The sequence below is a fragment of the Peromyscus californicus genome, unplaced genomic scaffold, assembly GCF_007827085.1.
Source record: "Peromyscus californicus insignis strain IS unplaced genomic scaffold, ASM782708v3 Scaffold_6__1_contigs__length_162567912, whole genome shotgun sequence".
Classification (NCBI taxonomy): Eukaryota; Metazoa; Chordata; class Mammalia; order Rodentia; family Cricetidae; genus Peromyscus; species Peromyscus californicus.
In genome coordinates, this window is record NW_026294584.1 from 139,198,100 (window position 1) to 139,221,324 (window position 23,225).

The 23,225-nt window shown below is 45.8% G+C and overlaps 1 protein-coding gene and 1 long non-coding RNA gene across 2 annotated transcripts; one reads left to right on the plus strand and one right to left on the minus strand.

Annotated features, from left to right (window-relative positions):
• The first annotated feature begins 5,028 nt into the window (after positions 1–5,028).
• On the plus strand, positions 5,029–12,161 carry LOC128098980 (uncharacterized). Its single transcript, XR_008214405.1, has 3 exons — positions 5,029–5,556; positions 5,971–6,385; positions 10,513–12,161. It is a non-coding gene; the product is annotated as an uncharacterized LOC128098980 (long non-coding RNA).
• A 2,477-nt stretch (positions 12,162–14,638) lies between these two features.
• Positions 14,639–22,669, minus strand: LOC128098979 (tubulin alpha-3 chain-like). The gene is made up of 4 exons (XM_052720575.1): positions 19,585–22,669; positions 19,191–19,339; positions 18,064–18,744; positions 14,639–16,287 (listed from the first exon to the last, which is right to left on the minus strand). Exons 1-4 carry the CDS (start codon positions 19,859–19,861, stop codon positions 15,991–15,993), a joined length of 1,404 nt encoding a protein of 467 aa, XP_052576535.1. The 5' UTR covers positions 19,862–22,669; the 3' UTR covers positions 14,639–15,990.
• Between the last annotated feature and the right edge of the window lie 556 nt (positions 22,670–23,225).

Genomic DNA, 23,225 nt, shown 5'->3' on the forward strand with positions numbered 1-23,225 from the left:
CTGAAAGAAAAATTTTAGGTTAATTGTCAAATTCTAGGAAAGGTAACCATATCCTTCATTATCCAGTCTGTGTATAATGCCAAAGTTCAGGGTTTATCTCAAGTCCTTATTCAAGTAGTCTCTGAGACTGGATCATCTCAGCTAGTCATCTCAAAATTACTCTGAGCACCTTGTAGTTCAAAGCTGATCAGTTGTCTCATTTGTCCAGTGTTCTTCAGATTCCTTAACCTTCATTCTCCTAAAAGACAAAAACAAAAACCTTTCCCCAAGACTAATTTTTGGGGATGTACATTTTATTTTATTTATTTAGACTGTATATGAGATTTATTACTGAACATGATTTGGTAGGGGACAGGAGAGTACTGTGAAAGCCCTCAGGAATGCATGGCCCGCCACTTGTCCAGGGGACCGAGATTGGGGATGTATTTGACCCCACAGCCATCAGGAATGCGCCGCTTCTCAGTGGCCATGTCTTCAAGTTCCTCTGCATTAAGCTTGGTGAAGTGCCACTTCTTTGAGATGTGGATCATCTGGCGGCTGGGACTCTGAACTGGGCTCTCTGCCGAGCCTCGATCACGTCCTTATCCTGTATCTCATGCAACAGGCTGCCCACACTTCCGAGGAGGCTGCTGTTTGCAGCCGCTGAGTACCAGGCCCCCATGGGGAAAGTGTATACACATTTTAATTATCAAGATTATTGCTTATGCTTCCTGCTATTTTTCTTTTCAAGACTTGGACTACTTAGAGAACAAGGTCAAGGTTTGTTTATGCACCTGTGTGTGTTAAAGTTTTTAAATGGCCACTTTAGGGCTGGGGAGATGGCTTTGTCAAGAGTACCTACTGCCCCTGCTCTCCATTTCACCAAAACCTCAATAAAATACAATAAAAACAGGGCTGGCAAGATTGCTCAGTGGGTAACTGTGATTGCCAGCAAGCCTGACAGTTTGAGACAGACACCGGGGACCCACACGGTAGAAGGAGAAAACCAGTTCCTATAAGATGTCCTCTGACCTCCACATGCATTCTGCAGCATATGCGCACACACTGTGGGTGTGTGGTGTGTGTGTGTTACAAATCAACAAATACAATTTACAAAGAAATAAACCTACATCCTCAGGAATGCAAAGATGGACTTGGGGAGCCACTGGACCTCTTTGATCTTCCAGTAGCCCCACTGAACGAATCTCCTGTTTTTCTGCTTTTCAATATGACTTGCCGGTTTAATTGGCCTACTGAGCAGGTGCCCAGGTCCAGATCGGTAAGGTTACCAGAGGTCAGGCTCTGACCCTCAAAACTCTGGTAACATCACAGCTTTCGTCAGCAAGTGTCTGTCTCCACGCTGGCACACTCAGCATCCTGGGGTCTCAACTGCAGCACAGGCTTAACCTTCACAATTTCACCTGTTGGCCTCTCAGAGTCTCCTGGCTGGGACTCTAACCCTGACACATATTGCTTGTCCTTAGTGGCTCTCTAGAACCTGGGCGCAAGTCTCTACAATCCCTTTACCTAGGCAGGTTCCATGCCTGCCAAATAGTACCATGTGGATGACACTACTAAGTTCTGCTGCAGGTTCAAGGTGCAGCCTGGCCTCATGGAACCACTGTGTATCAGCTTCTGAGTGTCACTCTGGGGAGACATTTCCCTAATGGGCCTCTTTTGGACCGGGAACCTCTTCAGCTGCATTCTTAGTTTAGGCTTTTACTACTCAAATGAATTTTCACAAGGTGGAGCCTTCAGTGGGTGGCACCTTTTCTATTGTGCTCCATGGTACAAGGGTTCTCCCCCTCTCCCCCTACTTCCTCCCTCCCGCCCCCTCTTCCCCACCACACTGGATAAGGGCTGTAAGCAGTAACCCTGACACAGTCTGAATGTTACCTTGCTTGGAAATTTCCTCTGTCAAACAGATTAGTCCATTACTTTTGATTCAGCCTCACTCACATTCTCAAATCATGGGTAGATTACAGCCAGATTCTTTTCCACAATGCAGCATAAATAGACTCCAGCCAGTTTCTGATAAAGTCCATGTTCATCTCTGAAACCTACCAGGGGGACCTCCATTGTCTGGATTTCTTTTGGCATTCTGGTCTTCTAAACTCCCTCCAGGATGGCACATTAAAGTCTATTTTCAATATTCTAGAGTTTTTCTAGTTTAAAGTTTCAAATGCTTCCAGGTTCTAATGGCAAAACTTGCTTCAAAGGCTAAGAACCGCCAGACGGTCAACAGCAGTGATCCACTGCCCCTGCCCCCACCAGACAGAGTTTCTCTGTGTAACAGCCCTAGCTGTCCTGGAACTTGTTTTGTAGACCACAGAGATCCGCCTGCCTCTGCCTGCTGAGTGCTGGAATTAAAGGCGTGCACCACCATGCCCATCTTTTTTTGTTTTTGTTTTTTGTTTTTTTTTCAGTTGTTGTTTTTTTATTTTGTTTTGTTTTATTTGTTTTTCTTGGTGTGGCCCACTTCTTGATATGAATTTTCTCATTGCTTTGATCAAATACTTTTCAAAATTAGCTTAAGGAAGGGACAGTTTATTTTGGCTCGTCCGAGACGGGTGCAGTCCATCCTGGAGGGGAAGATGGGAGAGCTGAATGCTGTTGCTCCACTTGCTTTTACCTTTTTATTCCAGTACCCGAGACCACGGCATGATGTCACCCACGGTTAGGGCTAGCCTTCCTACCTTAGTTAACCCCATCTAGAGACCTATTTAGGAGCATACTTAAAGGTTTGTTTCATGGGTGATTTCACATCCTGTCAAGCTGACGTTATTAAATACCACAAATATAAGCAAGTAGGCACACACATAAATAAAAATAAATTTTAAAGCCAGGCGGTGGTGGCACATGCCTGTAATCCCAGCACTCGGTAGGCAGAGGCAGGTAGATCTTTCTGAGTTTGAGGCCAGCCTGATCTACAGAGTGAGTTCCAGGACAGCCAGGGCTGCACAGAGAAACCCTGTCTTGGAGGGGAAAAAAGTTAAAAATGCAAAAGTTGTTCTCTGACCTTACATGCATGTTATGGTGTGCAAGTGCCCACATGCATGTGTGTGGGTGTGTATGCACCCCCACACCTTCCCCACACTAATAATAATGACATGGCTCAACGGTTAAGAGCACTGGCTGCTCTTCCAGAGGACCCAGGTTCAATTCCCAGCACCCACATGGCAGCTCACAACTGCCTGTAACTCCAGTTCCAGGGGACCCGACAACCTCACACAGACATACATGCAGGCAAAACACGAATGCATGTTAAATAAAAACTAACAAATCATTAAAAAAAACCCAAATTAGTATTTCCTACCATTCAGTTCTCTGTTCCCTTCCCTTCCTCTTTCTTGTTTTTTGTTTTTGTTTTTGTTTTTGTTTTTTGAGACAGGGTTTCTCTGTGTAGTTTTGGTGCCTGCCCTGGATCTTGCTCTGTAGACCAGGCTGACCTCGAACTCACAGAGATCTGCCTGGCTCTGCCTCCCGAGTGCTGGGATTAAAGGTGTACGCCACCACCTGGCTGGTTACTGTAGTTTTATAGTAAATTTTGACATCGTGAAGTAGAAGCTGGGGGTGGTAGTGCGTGCCTATATAAACTCAGCAGTTAGGAGGCTGAGGCAGGAGGATTACTGTAAGATAAAGTTCGGCCTGGGCTATAGCAAGATCTTTCTCAAAAGAAAAAAGAAACTAGAAAGTATGAGTCATCTGCTTTTGTTCTTTCCTGAAATAATATTTTTGACATTGATTTATTGATTCATTTTGTGTGTGGGTGTGAGTGGGTGTGTTAGTGCATCATGGCACAGGTGTAGAGGTCAGAGGACAACTTGCAGAAGTTGGTCCTCTCCTTCCACAACTGTGGGGCCCAGGGGCCAAACTCGGGCTGTCAAACTTGGTGGTAAACGTCTTTATCTGCTGAGTCACCTTTTTGGCCTCTCCAAAATAATTTTGGCTATTCTGTGCCTTTTGAATTGCCATATGAATTTTAGGATCAGTTTAATTTCTGTAAAAAGGGGCAAATGTAATTTTCACAGGCATTGTCTTGGATACACAGGTGGAACCCGGTGGTATAACCATCATGACATTACCAGGTCTTTCGGTGCATGGACACCAAAGTCTTCTGATTTGTTTAGGACTTATTAATGCCTTTAAACATTTTGTGATTTTCACCGATTAAGTCTTACAATTTATTTGCTAAGTTTCTCGGTAAGGTTTTAATCTTTCCAATGCTATTTTGTTTGTTTGTTTATTTATTTTTTATTTTCCCAACGCTATTGTTACTGGAATTTTCTCTCTAGTTTTATTTCAGTTTGATTTTTTGAGACAGGGTTTCTCTGTGTAACAGAGCCCTGGCTGTCCTTTGTAGACCTGGCTGGCATTGAGCTCACAGAGATCCCCCTGCCTCTGCCTCCTGAGGGCTAGGATTAAAGTTGTGCACCACCATGCCAGGTTCCCTGGTTTTATTTCATTCATTCATTCATTCATTCATTCATTCATTCATTCATTTTAAAGACAATGTCTCGTGTAGTCCAGGATGTCTTCAGATTGATTTTGTAGCTAACAACGACCTTGAACACCTGATTCTCCTGTCTTTATGTCCTAAGCATTAAGACTATAGATGTGACACTACATCCAGCTAATTTTGTTTTCAAGTTATCCGTTGCTTGTGTTGCTTATTTATTTATTTAGAGGGGGTCTCCTGCAGTTTCAGCGAACCTCGATCTGACTGTGTAATGGAAGGCAACCTTGGATTCTGTGCCTCTCCCTCCCAAGTGCTGACATGACAGGTGAGTGCAGGTGCCGGGCTGCATGCTGCCTTTTGAAGAAGGCAGATGTTTCCTCTGCAGTGCGGGCCGATAACGAGGGGTGTAGGTGTGTTGCCATGACAGCCCGCGTGCTGTTGCTGGGGTTCTGACATGTAACTTATCTGAAGTCATAGATGAAGAGTTAGATTCCGTGGCACACAGGGGACGGGGCTGACTAATTGTTCCCACACCTACCATCACGACTGCTGGCTCCCTGGCCTGGGAAAGTTTGAGCAGAAATGTGAGTTTGTGTCGAGAGAGTCCTCATTTCCTCTAGATGCCTCCTCCCCTGACCCTCCACTCCTGTAGGATATTGGTTAGCACCTTCTGAAGGGACAGGTAATCCCGGAGAGGGCAAGGGTTGTGGTTTTTCTTTTCTTTCTGATTTTTTGTTTTGTTTTGTTTTGTTTTTTTGGATAGGGCCTTATGTAGCCTAGGCTGACCTCAAACTCAGTATGTAGAGCTTTAGATGGTCCAAGTGCTGACATTCAGGTCTGTGCCACCATACGCAACTACTGTCATATTTTGTGCTTAGCAGCCTTTTGTATGGAGGTATGTTTATTCATGTACTTTGCTCATGTCAAAACTGACACCTAACTCTTTTACGTAAAAGTTAGGCTGGAATTGGCATTTTCGTGAACATATTGCCTAGAGAGAAATGTTGAGAATGATAGACAGGCACGGTGAGGCCAGAGGAGGCTGAAGAGGGAGTCCTAGGGGAGGCCCAAGGATCGGTGAGATGGCAGAGATCTGAAGGAGTACGGGATCCTTTCAGGTAAATGTGTTTGTTCTTACCTGAGACCATCCCACGCCTCTATCACTTGTTAGTGGGGCTTGTTGCTCAAGGTCTGTGGATGAGTCTTCTTCGCTGTGGCAGGGAGGGCGTAGGTTGGAGTGGATGGGTGAATGGGTGAATGGGTGGATGGGTGCCGATGCTCACCTCACAGGGAGAATGTGAGCAAGTGTCAGATGATGAGCTGTACAGGGTCAGTGCTGGGAAATGTGTAAATGTGCAATGTGCACTGCAGGAGTCAGTCATGAGCACCTACCTTCTCCGCCAGGGCTGAGAACCGAGAGAACTCAGGGTTCCTGAGGAAGAGCAGGGCTCAGAATGGAAGGGAAATAGTAAAGAACCCCAGGAGAACAAGGTAGAGAGTAGGCAGATGGGACAAAATATCAACTTTCCTAGAGTTTGGAGTAGTAAAGTGGAAACTTCAGGATCGGCAGTGTGGAGACCCCAGGATCGGCAGTGTGGAGACCCCAAGATCAGCAGTGTGGAGACCCCAGGATCAGCAGTGTGGAGACCCCAGGACCGGCAGTGTGGAGACCCCAAGATCGGCAGTGTGGGGACCCCAGGATCGGCAGTGTGGAGACCCCAGGATCGGCAGTGTGGAGACCCCAGGATCGGCAGTGTGGAGACCCCAGGATCGGCAGTGTGGAGACCCCAGGATTGGCAGTGTGGAGACCCCAGGGATTGGCAGTGTGGAGACCCCAGGATCGGCAGTGTGGAGACCCCAGGAGACCTCAGAATAGGCAGTTTAGAGACTACTGGGACCGAGAAGTCACTAACACATATTCATGCTAAACAGGGCCTAGAATAAGAGGTAAGATGGTGTGAGTGTGTTTATTTCTTTTTTTTTTTTTTTTTTTTTGGTTTTTCGAGACAGGGTTTCTCTGTGTAGCTTTGCGCCTTTCCTGGAACTCACTTGGTAGTCCAGGCTGGCCTCGTATTTCTTTTTTTTTTTTTTTATATATAATTTATTTCATTTTATTTTTTTGTGCATTGGTGTGAGGATGTCAGATCCCCCAGAACTGGTGTTACACAGAGTTGTGAACTGTAGCTAGAGTTTCCTGCCTGGCCCACAGTCAGGACAAATCTCTCTCACCCACCAGTCCCACAGCCGCTCAGACCCGACCAAGTAAACACACTTCCCAGCTTTATTCTCCTCCTTGTCCCGCCTATACTTCCTGCCTGGCCACTGGCCAATCAGTGATTTATTTATTGACCAATCAGCAACACACTTGACATACAGACCATCCCACAGCAGTGAATGGCATGTGGGTGCTGGGAATTGAACCCAGGTCCTCTGAAAGAGCGGCCAAATGCTCTTAACTGCTGAGCCATCTCTCCAGCTCCTGATTATTTTATTGTATTTTTTTTTTTTTTGAGACAGGATTTCTCTGTGTAGCTTTGGAGCCTATCCTGGATCTCACTCTGTAGACTAGGCTGGCCTTGAACTCACAGAGATCTGCCTGTCTCTGCCTCCTGAGTGCTGGGATTAAAGGCATTCGCCACCACCACCCAGCCCATTTATCCTTTTTAAAATTAAAATTTTATTAACTCAACTTGAACAGTCTAAACTCCATTGTAAATATAGTTTTGTACCCAGAGTCCCCCAAAGACCACCAAGAGACCAAATCCAATGCAAAAGCAAGGAGTCTTTGTATTGTTACGAGTTCACTCAGGACTCTCCATCCGTGTGATGCAGCAGCAGAGCAGGACAGACCCCGAGTAGCAATGGGGCAGGGTTTTTAAAGCAAGGGGGACTTGGGGTTTACATAGGAACAGAGTTAGGATTGGTTTATGTAAGTGGCAATCATGTTAGTAATTTTTAATTGGCTAGGGTTAGTTAGGGTTACAGTTACCATTTTGGGGCAGGCCTGGACAAGTCCCAGGCTTTGTCCTTGAGCTGTCAAGGAGGCTGGCTGGCCTAGCATGTACTGATTGTGGGGGCTGACTCAGTGGCCCAGGCTCTGTCCTTGAGCTGCCATGAAGGCTGGCTGCCCTCACACATTCACATTGACCCATGCATGTAGCTCTAAGTTGGTGAGGGGTCCCAGACAGTAAACAACTGGCTGGACCTTCATCGGTCAGAGTATGTGCAGAAAGGGAGTTACTCAAGGACTATGTCTTTTATTCATGGCCCTCCCAGAAACTGCTCAATCAAGTCTCAGGAAACTGAAATCGAGGCCTGATCTCTGAGAGAAGACTGACAGCCTGTTATGGCATCTGCTTGGTCCTTGCAATAATCCACTGGATTCTCTTAAATATTTTAAATTGTTTATCAAATTTAACATCAAATATATTTAATTTTCATTTTAAGCATTTAGATACATGACAGGGCAGATATCTTTTTTTTTTTTTTTGTTTTTCGAGACAGGGTTTCTCTGTGTAATTTTGGTGCTTGTCCTGGATCTCGCTCTGTAGACCAGGATGGTCTTGAACTCACAGAGATCCACCTGGATCTGCCTCCCGAGTGCTAGGATTAAAGGCGTGTGCCACCACCTCCTGGCCAGATATCTTTTTAGACAGGTTAGCCTCAATTTACTGTGTAGCCTAGGATATCCTTGAACTCTTGATCTTCCTGTCTCAGCCTCCTCAATGCTGGGATTATAAGTGTATATTACCACTAGTCCAGACATCTAACTCTAAAGAGAAAAAACTCCCTAACTACTTAAATGCTTCTTGTGAGTTGAACAAATGTTTACATTTAGCAATCATAATTCCTTGATATATTATATTTACAGTCAGCATGTAAACATATCCAACTTAGAATCACAGTCCTAGTCAGGGGTTCTATTGCTGCGATGAAACACAGTGACCAAAAGCTAGTTGGGGAGGAAAGGGTTTATTCGGCTTTCACTTCCACATTGTAATCCATCATTTGAAGGAAACCAGAACAGGATCTCAAACAGGCAGGAACCTGGAGGCAGGAGCTGATGCAGAGACCATGGAGGGTGCTGCTTACTGGCTTGCTCCTCATGGCTTGCTCAGCCTGCTTTCTCTTTCTTTCTTTCTTTCTTTCTTTCTTTCTTTCTTTCTTTCTTTCTTCTTTCTTTCTTTCTCTCTCTCTCTCTCTCTCTCTCTCTCTCTCTCTCTCTCTCTCTCTCTTTCTTTTTTTTTTATTTTTTTTTATTTTTTTATTTTTTTGGTTTTTCGAGACAGGGTTTCTCTGTGTAGCTTTGCGCCTTTCCTGGATCTCGCTCTGTAGACCAGGCTGGCCTCGAACTCACAGAGATCCGCCTGCCTCTGCCTCCCGAGTGCTGGGATTAAAGGCGTGCGCCACCACCGCCCGGCCTCTTTCTTTATTTTTAATTACACTCACAATATTCATTAATTACACTCATGATATTAATTATATTTGTGGTATTCATTGATTACATTTGAGGTATTCTTTCAATAATTATAATTATGATATTCATTAATTACATTAATTGTGTTAATTTATTACATTCATATTATGTCCTGATACTACTGTCCATTTGTGGGATTTTTCCATCACACAAAACAGAGATTCTGTACTTAGGAAATCATTGCTCTATATTCCTTTCTTCTCCATCTTGTGATAACGTCTAATCTGTCTCTATGAATTTGTATATTCTATATATTTCATGTAATACAGTTTTATAGTATTTGTCCTTTTTTTGAATGTAAAAACATTTTATGTACAACTGCAGGAGAAATAATATATAGATAGCTTGAACATAATTCAAGTTATAATTCAAAAGTCCAGGGGTTATTTTAAACAGTACAATATTTTCTCTGTAGAAAATAGTAAAAATGATAACATTTTCCAATAAGCCCATTTAAGCCAAATAATAGCTGAATTATACATATAAATATAGATTAGATTCTGGGATATAGAAGAAACCTATCTTCATCTGTTCAGAGAACTGTTTTACTTAAGTTGTGTAAGTGAGATTCCTATTCATCCTCCCCTTCACTGTTGGATTTACGGCAGACATTTTTCTATAGGCTAATCCATAATCTAAAAAGATTTTAGCCTCCCCTCCTGAAAGTACAGCCAGCATTTTTTTCATCAGCTTGATACAGTACAAATTCTTACCCTAATAGTGAAATATTTCACTAAAGCTTGCCCAGTGTTTGAGCAAAACCAAAACTTATTATAAGCCACAGTCATCCTAGGGTCCCCTCTGCTAGGTAGTCTCCCTGGATCTGTGGGTTGCAGTCTGATTGTCCTTTGCTTTATATCTAGTATCCACTTATGAGTGAGTACATACCATGTTTGTCCTTCTGAGTCTAAGTTACCTCTCTCAGGATGATATTTTCTAGTTCTATCCATTTGCCTGCAAATTTCCTGCTGTCATTGTTTTTCTCTGCTGAGTAGTACTCCATTGTGTAGATGTACCACATTTTCTTAATTCATTCTTCAGTTGATGGGCATCTAGGTTGTTTCCAGGTTCTGGCTATTATGAATAATGCTGCTATGAACATAGTGGAGCATGTATCTTTGTGGTATGATTGAGTATTCCTTGGGTATATGCCCAAGAGTTGGTATGACTGGGTCTTGCGGTAGATTGATTCCCAATTTTCTGAGAAACCGCCATACTGATTTCCACAGTGGTTGTACAATCAACCTGCTTTCTTATAGAACCCAGGTCACCAGGCCAGCAGGGATGGCACCACCCACAAGGGGCTGGGCTCTCCTCCATCAGTCACTAATTAGGAAAAAGATCCCTACAGATGGATCTTATGGAGGCAGTCAAGGTGACATAAAATTAGACAGCACAATCACTAATATTGAAATGATTACATCTTTAAAATTATACACTTTTAAAGCACAATGAGGTAAATGTATAGCTCTTCAGGTCGAATCCTTTATAAAACCTTTGCAGAAACTTTAACAAACGTACTGGTCATCCCTGTGAGTGATAGTTGGTGTCTAGCCTGAGTTTCATTGTCTCACTTCTGACTCACTTTAGTGCTTAGATCTTATGGAATCGTGAGAGGGGCCAAGGAAGGCTGGGACCTCTGCCTGCGCGTGTGGTGAGCCTGAAGACCACTGTAGGTCAGGGGAGGAGAGACGCTGAGTGTGAAGTGGAGAAAACCAAGAACAGCTGTGACCTGTGCCTCACCACCTCCAACTCTGGTAAGGCGAATTGTCTATGGAAGGACCCAGCCCCCTCGGCCGGGGAACTGAGCGCACAGGTGGTCCAGGAGCTAGAGAGGATGGAGATCCAACTGGGCCCGGGAGAGATACAAGTCTGGCTGCTGCCTGTGCTTCATGCAGCCAAGGTCAGCCCGTAGTCAGTGACAATGTGAGCACAGCAACGCCTGTGCCACTGACTCACCGAGCACTGTGGTCGCCAATTCCATCCCGCATCCCACTTCTCAGTGCTTCTAACATTTCTCTTGTGGCCAGCCATAGCCCAGAACTGTAAGAGGAGGAATCTCCAGAAAATACGGTCTTATCTTCACTGGGACAGTACAGAGCTAACAAGTGGGCTCCAAATGTTCCCAGTGTTAAAGGACCCGTGCCCATTAAGAGAGCACTCCCTGGATGACTGTAATCTGCAGTTCCCACCTCAGGAAGCTTGAGTGCTCTCCTTGTCAGAGATGCCAGGCCTCCATCCCAGACTTGGGCCCATGTACATCTATGTGAGCGTCTTAATTAGGGTTTCTGTTGCTGTGATAAAACACCACAGCCAAAATCAACTTGTTTATCATTGAGGGAAGTCAAAGCAGGCACTCAAAGCAGGAACCTGGAGGCAGGACCTGAAGCAGAGACCATGCTTACTGACCAGCATTTCATGGCGTCCTCATCTTGATTTCTTATACAATCTAGGACCATGCGCCCTAGGATGGCATGGCTCCCAGAGAGTTGGGCCCTCCCACATCAGTCATTAATCAAGATAATACCCCTACAGGCCAATCTTATGGAGGCAGTTTTTTCCCTCAAATAAGATTCCCTCTTCCCATATATACCTGGGCTTGTATCAATGTAACAAGAACCAACCAAACAGTGAGTCTTACAAATTTAGTACCCAGAGTCCCTTAAGGCTTTAACTGCACTCAGCATTGGACAGTTCTGATACTAAGTCTACACTCTGGATGAGCTTAGATCTGCCGATGCCTCCTGGGTACCTGCAAAGCTCTGAAAGACCATTCTCAATGCTGAAATTATGCTAATGACCCCAGCACTGGACAGAACCTGCAGGGTTTCCAGAACATTCCAGGGTACAGAGACCAAATAAGCTGCATTTACCCAGGGTCAGGAGCTTCCACACCGAGGTCGAGATGCTCCTATGAAGCAGGAAGGTCTGTGGTGACAAATTCTGTTCAAGAGGAGCAGGTGAGCTGAGGCCTTAAAGAAATGGTCACAGGGGCCTTGAGGGCCGGTTGCATAACCTGGAGCTTAAAGTTCTGCCTGGCTCTCTGAGGAGCCTTGGTTTACCCATCACTTCATTTACACAGTTTGAACGGAAGCAGGAAGGACCATGTCCCTATTGTCTGGGCTTTGGGTGCCCTCTTGTGGCGCAATATTGATTTTGGGTTTCTGCAGCATCTCGTGCCCTCTCAAGTGCCTTCAAGGTCACTGCTATTAAAACAAAAGGGTGCCGGGCGGTGGTGGCACACGCCTTTAATCCCAGCACTCGGGAGGCAGAGCCAGGCGGATCTCTGTGAGTTCGAGGCCAGTCTGGGCTACCAAGTGAGTTCCAGGAGAGGCGCAAAGCTACACAGAGAAACCCTGTCTCGAAAAACCAAAAAAAAAAAAAAAAAAAAAAAGGGCAAGGGGATGAGGGCATAACTCAATGGAAGAGAGTGTTTGGCCTGAGTGCGCTGGCAGTCGGGAAAAATCTATCCCACTAGCGTCCCCCAAGTAAACACACAGAGACTTATATTACTTATAAACTGTACGGCGTGGCAGGCTTCTTGCTATCTGTTCTTATATATTAAATTAACCCATTTCTATAAATCTATACCTTGCCACATGGCTCACCGGTATCTTACATCATGCTTCTCCTCGTGGCGGTTGGCAGAGTCTCCCTCTGCCTCAGCCTTCCACCTCCCCGAATTCTCCTCTCTCCTATCCCGCCTACACTATACTTCCTGCCTGGCTACTGGCCAATCAGCATTTTATTTATCAATCAATCAAAGCAACACATTCACAGCATCCCCAGCACAGCTTAAGACAGGTGTTGGGGTTTTTGTTTAGGAAATGACATATGGAGTACTGCAAGTAGGATTTGGGGAAGCTAGTGGTCTTTGGGGGCCTAGAACCCATACGGTTTTACATCTCTCTGTTCTAGGCCTCTGCTCCTATCAGTTTCTCAGGGTCTGATGCCCTCTGATAGACGTGCTGCCCTCTGAGGAGGTGGACAAGACGTGTTTCAGTTCCCTAGAGAGGGAGGAAGGACACAGGGGTGAATTTCATCTCATGAGATAAGTGGCATTAACCGCAGAGATGTGCAAAGAGGACCCGTATTAGGAAAGAGATGTTCTTTTTATGAAAATGTCAGAGAAAAACAGAGGCAGGTGCTATGTAATCTTAAGCCAGAGACTGCCTCCATGTTGCCTGGTTTGTTGACTGAGACAAAAGGCAGGCCACTCTGAAAGGACCTCCCAAGGCAATGCCTCTTGAACTCCATTTTGGCTAGATCTCAGGTGGTTTGAAATGTCTGTGAGTTTAAAGAGGCAAAGTGAAGTATCTAATGCTCTCTCACTGGCCAGGCTGACTTACGTCTAGAAGACAACAAGGCACAGTTGATCTGTGTCCCTTCAACACACTTTTAAGGGGAATTTCTTTTGGTCAGGTATTATACAAGAACTCAACAAATGCTCACTTAGTAAATGTTGGAATAGAGATTGTTAGAGTTGGAAGCCCTTACTGTTTCCTCTGTTTTCAGGAAAGCAATGAGAGGACCAGAGAGCTAAACTGCATTCATTCATTCATTCATTCATTCATCTATTCAAGTTTAGTTATTACTTTCTGTGTGTGAGGAATTGGGCTTTGTATGTGAAATCAGAGGAGAAAGAGGAGGAGGACCATTGTGAATAAGGTAGAGAAAAAAATAACCAGAATGCAGTACAGACAACAGTTTGAACACAGGCTCTTCAGAAAGCAGAGGTACGTTAGCAGGAAACAAAAGAACCTCTCCTTCCTCCCCCCTCCCAAAAAAAACAGCGCACGCGCGCGCGCGCGCGCGCGCGCGCGCACACACACACACACACACACACACGTACGTCTCTATGTAGTTCAGACTGGCCTTGAACTTAGATTATCTAACTCAAACTTAAGTTTTAAAAAATAAAAACCTCATAATTTTCATTACATAAGGTAAAAAAAGAAATGGAGGAGAGAGAGGAAAAGGGTGGGGGCACACAACCTGGGGGTCAGGGGATTCCTCATTTTGGGGGACAAGGCTTGGGGAGCCCCATTGTCTCAGCTCCACAGGCATGGCTCCATGGGGCAAAGTGGTGCTATGGGCTAGGGAAAGGAAAGGAGTGGACAGAATGGGTACCACCACTCAGCACACCTGGCCCTCCAGGAGCTCCCCTGCTGAGTGGGGAGAGGGGATGTTCATTCATCCTGGGTAATACACTCAATGAGAAAGTGCATCTGTTTGCCCTGCAGGTAGAATATTTGAGTGGAGTATGAGCAGAGAGGTACGCAGAGCTGGGCCTTCACTGAGAGCTGCAAAACCAGAGGTGGAAAACAGCATTCTATGTGTTGTGTACACACGTGCAATTCTGAGCAGCCTGGAGTGAGGACTGGGCACTAGATTTTGCATGATGTGAGGAAGGATGAAGCACAGAGCTTGTGTCTATTAGAAGTGTCAGGTTTAGAACGGGCAGGGCGGTTCACACCTGCAATCCCAGCACGTGGAAGCAGAACCTAGTTTAAGGCCTGGCTCGGCGGATCACCCAGCTCCTGCCATACTGTCTTCTTTCTCTTCCTGGACCCAAACTCCAAGTTTCAGATCTGGGCTATTTTGTGCCTGAAACCAGTCTTACATAGGTCTGGCTTGGAGAACTGGGTGCTGAATACCCTGTCTGCCCCTCACTAAAAGGCTTTCTCTCATGACACAGGCAGTGAGCTTTTTTTTTTTTTTTTTTTTTTTTTGGTTTTTTGAGACAGGGTTTCTCTGTGTAGCTTTACGCCTTTTCCTGGATCTCACTCTGTAGACCAGGCTGGCCTCGAACTCACGGAGATCCACCTGCCTCTGCCTCCCGAGTGCTGGGATTAAAGGCGTGTGCCACCACCGCCCGGCCGGCAGTGAGCTTTTTACCATTACAACTAGGAAGCAGAATCAGTACCTTTGGCTCTTATGGCAGCCTGTGCTCACACCAGGTGTTTGAGGGCTTCCTCATCAGGGCATAGTGCTGCCATTCTGTTTGGGTGCTCACCTATTTAAAGCAATTCTCAAAGTACTGAGAAGTAGAGGTACTTAGAAGCCAGGCCGCACAAGCCCTGGCCTCTGAAGCTAGGCAGCCAAGAGCACACCTTGACTTGTCTTTCTTGGGAAGTCTGCAGAGGCACAAACCTGTGCTGCTAAAGAGGGAAGGCAGATTTCCTACAGTCCTTTGAATAGGCACCACCTGCTTGAGAAAGGAGAAACTGAGGCCTGGAGACGGAAAAGAAGTTTGTTCGGCATCATCAGGCAAATGTAAAAGAACAGCCAAACCTGGAGACACTGGGTCTTCTGCTGGACTCAAGATACCTGGACCCTCTCACAGAAGTTTCATTTTGACCCAAAGAAGGCACCAGTCATTCTGGAAGATTCACGCCATCGTATACATGGCTCATTTGTGCATCTAAGCATACCTACTGGTTGAGAAGGATGGAGCAACTGCATGTGGGTCTATGTGGTGTGGTACCACAATCTTCTACACTGAGATATGGTCCTGGGCAGCCCTGGACTGACAAAGGGCCATTACCAAGAAAACTCATGGTTCTCGAATAAAAGAACCTACCAAGACCAGTGCTCAACACTCAATTCCATCCATACCAGGAACCAGGGCTCGGTAGAGGGTGATCTGAGTACAACATGGGCCATGTGAGGGTAAGTCAACAGCAATCAACACCAGGGGAGGTAAGCTAATGATTCAGTGGGAATGAAGCATCTCACAGCCCGGGAACACACACCTGAGGCCCAGGGGGACCCCCTCCTAAGAAGCATCCAAGACACGGTCCATTTCTGTGCTACTCAAGCAGTACTTTAAAACACCTTATCCCATTGTCCTTAGAACTTAAGACTTAACAGACAGACCTGTTTATCATTGTGTGCGTTTTTCCCCAGAGAATTTTACTTGGGAAAGGCAGGTATCTAGAAAGGAATTTTGTTAGGAAGTACAGCACACAGGGAAGGAAATGTCTCAATATAGAAATTTTAATAAGTAAATATATCCTTTAGTTTCAATGGTGGGGAAGATGTACATGGATGGCTGCCAGCCAGACCCACACACTCAGTATTCTTCCCCTTCTTCTGCCTCTGCTTCCACGGAATCGACGCCCACCTCTTCATAATCCTTCTCCAGCGCTGCCAGGTCCTCCCGGGCCTCTGAGAACTCCCCTTCCTCCATGCCTTCTCCCACGTACCAGTGCACAAAGGCTCGCTTGGCATACATGAGGTCAAACTTGTGGTCCAGGCGGGCCCAAGCCTCTGCGATGGCAGTGGTGTTGCTCAGCATGCACACGGCCCTCTGCACCTTGGCCAGGTCTCCTCCAGGGACCACAGTAGGGGGCTGGTAGTTAATACCCACCTGCCAGAAGAGGAGAAAATACAGTGAAGTTTATAATAACCTCGGAAATATGAGAGTTCACTAGAAATCGGGAACTGTGGACCTAGCTTAAACTGCAAATACTCATACTACACTTTGGGGAATGAATAATCACCTTCACAAAGCAATACGTATACAGATTTTAAGTACTTACTTGAACCACTAATGGCCAAACTGGAAACAACACACAATACAACAAAGAATGAGAACCCTACGCATGGTATAGTATGCTTAGTTAAAAGGAAACCAACTGAAATATTTGTATTTGTGTATACAAAACCCCTATGTAGCAGTGAACTCTAGCAAGGAGAACTCTTTGGGACTGAAGGATGATAAACCTTAGGAATGTGCAGGGGTAGAAACCTTCTTACACCCTGATGAACAGATGGCTGTTAGCAGCAGCTAGGAACACAGTCAGAATGGAGGATCAAGAAGTACACTCCCAATTTAAAAAGGATATCCTCTGCTCCTCAGCTGGCCTGTCAACCAACAACACTCATAAGAGGCATAACATGGGGCTGGAAGGGTGTCTCAGTGGTTAAGAGCACTGGCTGTTCTTCCAGAGGTCCTGAGTTCAATTCCCAGCAACCACAGGGTGGCTCACAACCATCTGTAATGAGATCTGGTGCCCTCTTCTGGCCTGCAGGGATACATGCAGACAGGACACTACATAATCTTAAAAAAAAAAAAAAAAAAAAAAAAAAGGTAAGAGGCATACTATATCTTGAACATGCCTCCTGTTTTATAGGGACAAAAAGCCTTGGGGCAGAAAATTCAGCTTTCAGTCTTCCAGTTAACATTTTAGTATTATTTAGATATTAATATTATTAAAAATGTAAGTTAATAATATTTCAGCCTTCCTTTTAAATATTTTGTTATGTTTTTTTTTATAATTTAAAGGCTCTAAAAATTATTTGAAAATCCCAAGCTGGCTGCAGACTATGTGGCCAGGGATGATCTTGAACTCACTCTAATGCTGGGATTAGAGGCATGTGCCAACCATGAATGTCCAGCTAAAACTCTATTTTAAACATGGAAACTAGTGTAGCCCAGCAATGGTTGTAGAAGACTGTGTGATAAGCCACACCGATGCCGACAAAGGGACGAAGAAGGGACTAAGAGGTGCATCTGGTGCTGCAGACCCTCTGTAGGGACAGCCAACTCCTAACTGATACTTCCCCACAGGCAGCTCTTCACTGCAGAACCCCAGGGTCGGCTGGGAGGAGCCTGGGCAAGGCACAGCATTCCCAGCACCTGTCAACAGACACACCCTCCCTTGAAGTCCTTGTCTTCTTAGTGTCTCACTGATTGAGAAAAATTCATCTGCTCAGGGTTTGGTAATTGATGGTTTAAGAAACAAGGATTGGGGCCAGGTGGCGGTGGCGCACGCCTTTAATCCCAGCACTTGGAGGCAGAGGCAGGCAGATCTCTCTGAGGTCGAGGCCAGCCTGGTCCACAGAGTGAGTTCCATAACAGCCACCGTTACACAGAGAAACGTTGTTTCAGAAAAACCAACCAACCAACTCAAACCAAAACCAAACAAACAAACAAGAAATAAGATTTGGTAATTGGTGGTTGTAAGAAAAAGAGTTCCCAGTATCTTTTGGAAAGGTGTTAAGTCACTTAGCAACTTTACTTACTATACATGCTTTTTTTTGGAGCCTAACATGGAAAGGGGAATTCTCGCCCAAAGCTATGGCCCTGAGGCAGGAGCTGTTGCTTGCTGGCAGATAAAATTGTCACAGCACCCAATCCTACCTTAAATCCAGTTGGGCACCAATCCACAAATTGGATGGTGCGCTTTGTCTTGATGGTAGCAATAGCCGCATTGACATCTTTTGGGACCACATCCCCCCTGTACAACATGCAGCAGGCCATGTATTTGCCATGGCGAGGGTCACACTTGACCATCTGATTGGCTGGCTCGAAGCAAGCGTTGGTGATCTCTGCCACTGACAGCTGCTCATGGTATGCCTTCTCAGCTGAGATGACTGGGGCATAGGTTGCCAGTGGGAAGTGGATGCGAGGGTATGGCACCAGGTTGGTCTGGAATTCTGTTAAGTCCACATTCAGGGCCCCATCAAACCTCAAGGAGGCTGTGATGGATGACACGATCTGCCCGATCAGTCGATTGAGGTTGGTATATGTGGGACGTTCAATATCCAGGTTGCGCCGACAGATATCATAGATGGCTTCATTATCCACCATGAAAGCACAATCAGAATGTTCCAGCGTTGTGTGTGTGGTCAAGATGGAGTTGTAGGGCTCCACAACGGCTGTGGAAACCTGGGGGGCTGGGTAAATGGCAAATTCCAGCTTGGACTTCTTGCCATAGTCCACTGAAAGCCGTTCCATAAGTAGAGATGCAAACCCAGACCCTGTGCCACCTCCAAAGCTGTGGAAGATGAGGAAGCCCTGCAGTCCTGTGCACAGATCTGCCTGTTGAAAAATCAGAGGATGTAAGCCAATGCCTACAAAGCCACGCCCCCAACCTCCAAGCCCCACATTCAAGACTTCCATTTCCGCAAACTGATGCAAATTCAGACTGTCTACAACATGCACACTGCACTTTGACATATGGCCTATGAATGCATCTCAGCCGAGGTTTAGTAAGGTATTTTGGTAAACTCATGATAGATTCCTGATTCTAACAGATTTGTCAAAAATGACTGGGCTTGATAGTTTTATGTCAATTTGACACAAGGTAGAGTCGTCTGAGAGGAGGGAGCCTCAATTAAGAAGTGTAAGCCAAATAAACCCTTTCTTCCCCAAGATGCACTGGTCATGGTGTTTTATCACAGCAAGACAATGACACCACCACCACCTATGCCGACTCTCTGGACCAGGACAACCACCACATGAAGCCTCCTCTGCAATCCTCTTACTAGTTTTCGGATCCGGTCCAGGACCAGGTCGACAATCTCCTTGCCAATGGTGTAATGACCTCTGGCATAATTATTGGCCGCATCCTCCTTCCCAGTGATCAGCTGCTCTGGGTGGAAAAGTTGCCTGTAGGTTCCAGTACGCACTTCATCTAGAGAGACCGTATATCCTGTGAGTCTTTCGGGCAAAGGATATTCAATTCCACTGCACACGTGTGTCAACAGCGTCTCCTAGACTTTGATTATATGTAAACCACATACAACCCTTTCAGTGTCTCACCCAACAGTCACAAGCACACATTTGTGTAGCTTATCTACTCTGCAGAGATTTCAGTGGCTTTTCCTGACACACTCCCACTCTCCCAGGAGAGCCTCCACCCAGAGCCCAGGCACCTACCGACCACAGTGGGCTCCAGGTCCACAAACACTGCTCTGGGCACATGCTTGCCAGCTCCGGTTTCACTGAAGAATGTGTTGAATGAATCATCCCCGCCACCAATGGTTTTGTCGCTTGGCATCTGCCCGTCAGGCTGAATACCATGTTCAAGGCAGTACAGTTCCCAGCAGGCATTGCCAATCTGGACACCTGCCTGCCCCACGTGGATAGAGATACACTCTCGCTGGAATCCAGAACAGACATGACATTCATTCAACGGAAATGGACATACCAGCATAATTTTATGTAGTGCCACAGTGTCTATTTCCAAACTTTATTCACAATGAAGCTCAGGCACTCTTTTTATCTCTATTAAAACTGACTGCTGGGGCTGGAGAAATGGCTCAGTGGTTAAGAGCACTGTGGATTGCTCTTCCAGAGGACTGGGGTTCAATTTCCAGCACCTACATGGCAGCTCACAACTATCTGTAACTCTAAGATCTGACACCCTCACATACATGTAGGCACAACACCAATGCAAATAAAATAAATGAATTACAAAACTAAACAAAAAACCACACACACACACACACACACACACACACACACACACACACACACACCCAAGAAAACTGAGTGCCACCAGGTATGCTTGCACAGGCCCATAATCCCAGTACCCAGAAGGAAAGATTAAGTAGAGTTCAAGTCCAACCCTATCCCGAGACAAACACACACATTTACACACAGGTCACACAGCGTGGTCTGCTCTAAACTTGTCCTATTTTGATATGTAGTTTCATTGACCCCGGCTGGCTTCAAACAAACTAGTGGCAATCCTCTTGCCTCAGCTTCTCAAGTGCTAGGATAACAGATGAAAACAATCACACCAGGCCAACCATACTATTAAGTAGCAGCCCCAGGGCATAAATGTTTCTCACTCTTCAAAAATATGCTTAAGACTTGGAAAACCATGCAATGTCAACAATTTAGCTCATTAGGGAGAGTCACAGTAACTCCCTAAAAATCTATCAGGTTTTAACTGTGGCCCAACTAAAGGATAAGATAAAGTCCAGTAAGGAAAAACAACAGGTCCCAGATCACCCGGCCTGGACAGTCACTGTCTTCTATCTGCCCATCTAGATCAACCCTTTTTAATCACTCTCCATGCCATTCCGAGTACCAGGAAGTTGACTCATGATCACTACATCTGAGCATTGCCATCCCTATGGCCTCATAACTCCTGAGTTAATGTTCTTCACAGAGATACCATCCTTAGAGCAATCACTCTTCCTGTCAGGTCTAGGGACGTAACACTTCCAGACGTCGTTAAGTATTGAGATACTGCACTATCCTGTAGTTGTTAGTTTTTATACTCTTTTAGTCTTTGCTCTTTTTGGGGGGGCACCACCTAGCTCCCAAATAAACCACAGAGGCTTATTCTTAATTATAAATGCCCTGCCTTTAGCTTGGCTGGTTTCTTGCCAGCTTCTCTTAATTTATCCCACCTACCTTTTGCCTCTGGGCTTTTTCCTTTTCTTACTTCTGTAAATCTTACTTTCACTCTTACTCTGTGGCTGGCTGGCCCCTAGTCTTCCTTCCTCTCTTGTTCCTGCTTTTCCTCCAAGATTTCTCCTTACATTTCTCCTCTCTCCTGCCAGCCCCACCTATCCTCTCTCCTGCCTAGCTATTAGTCTAGTAAAGAGCTGAATGCCCATCAGGTGTTTCAGACAGGCACAGTAACACAGCTTCACAGAGTTAAACAAATGCAACATAAAAGAATGCAACACACCTTTGCATTATTAAATGTTCCATAGCATAAACAAATGTAACACATCCTAATTTTCTACAATATCATCTGATTTTTTCCCCCTTTATTTAAAATTTTTAAGGCCAGGACTGGCTATATAGCCCAGGCTGGCCTGGGAACTGAAATCTTTCTGCCTCAGCATACAGATACTAGGATTATAAATATGTGCCACCATCATCTAACTTACGGGTTTCTTTAGTTCTACATTTATAAATTGTATGTTTGATTCAACCCAAGTAATCAGTTATAAATGGAATAGCATTTATAACTACAGGACCTAACTTCACTTAGCAACTACTTTGTTCAGTTTTAAATAAGTTATCCCCACAAATATCTAGAGATCAAATGAAATTTGCAAGATGTCACATGACATACTCTACATCAGAAGCATCCTATCTATGGCCCATGGGCCAAACGTGAACCAGGATAGCTATAAATGTGGATATAAACTTATTGAGAAAACAGTTTTTTGTAAATCATGGGTTATGGAGCATAATTTCACTGATAACACAGGGCCTTGTGCTTGCTGAACCCCCAAACCCCGGACTCGGCCACTGAGCTAAATCCCCAATCCCCAGAGGGCACTCCCGTTGCAAGAACCAGAGTTTGGTTCCCAGGCTCACAACTGCCTCTGACTCCAGCTTCTGGGTCTTCAATGCCCTCTTGTGGCCTCTCTGGGAAACTGCACTCACGAACACAACCTCTCACAGGCATACACATACAACAATTTCAATCAAAGGGAAAAAAAAAAACCACTTTAAATAGGTTCTTAGTTTTGTTTTTTTCGTAAGTTCTTGTAGCCCAGGCCGGCCTCAAATTTGCTCAGACTAGTCTTGAAATCTAATCTTCCTGTCTCAGCCCACCTAGCACTTGAGATTAGGCATGCCACAGCACACATCTCAGATTTACTTTCTAATGTGAACAAACTATCCTACTTAACCACAGAACATAAAAAACAGCCGTAGCCACAAACCAAGAAGTTCTTTGGGAAGCTGGGTGAAGCTGGTGGCAAACTCTTGGCGATCCCCACACGGAGGAGGCAGAGGGCGGGCCTACCAGTTCAAGGCCATCTCCCGACAGACAACAGCTCAAGTCCACCACAACACGGGCTAGGAGACTGTCTTAAAATTCCAAACAAAGGCCGGGCGGTGGTGGCGCACGCCTTTAATCCCAGCACTCGGGAGGCAGAGCCAGGCGGATCTCTGTGAGTTCGAGGCCAGCCTGGGCTACCAAGTGAGTCCCAGGAAAGGCGCAAAGCTACACAGAGAAACCCTGTCTCGAAAAACCAAAAAAAAAAAAAAAAAAAAAAAAAAAAAAAAAAAACCAAACAAAGGCTCTTTGGGCTCAGTAACTTTCACTTTCCTACGGCGAACATTAGGCCAGAAAGCTTGGCAGCTTCTAGAATATTCCGGAATTAATGCCACAGTTGTTCTCTCAGTCAAGGGCACTGGTATCAGAAAACAAAACAAAATCCCTCTCCCCAAAACCAATCTGCTACCCTCTTTGGTTGTATTTTTTTGAGACTGGAGTCCTAGGAGGCTGGGACTCCGGACGGGAACGACATCCCACCATCCTGGATCTTCACAGCGAGCTGGGACACGGTGCATCTGGCTCGCACTGGCTCGCACTGGCTCGCACTGGCTCGCACTGGCTCGCACTGGCGTTGTGAGGAGCCAGGAGGAACCTGCGGCCTCCCGGGCTGCTATGCCTTCGCTCGCCCTCGTAGGAGCCCGGGCTGTGAGGAAGCCCCCCCGACTCCGAGGGGACGGCGGTCTCCGTGCCGTGGGGCCCCCCACCCTCCGAGGCCCCGGGCCCCCCACCCTCCGAGGCCCCGGGCCCCGCCGCCCCGGCCTGC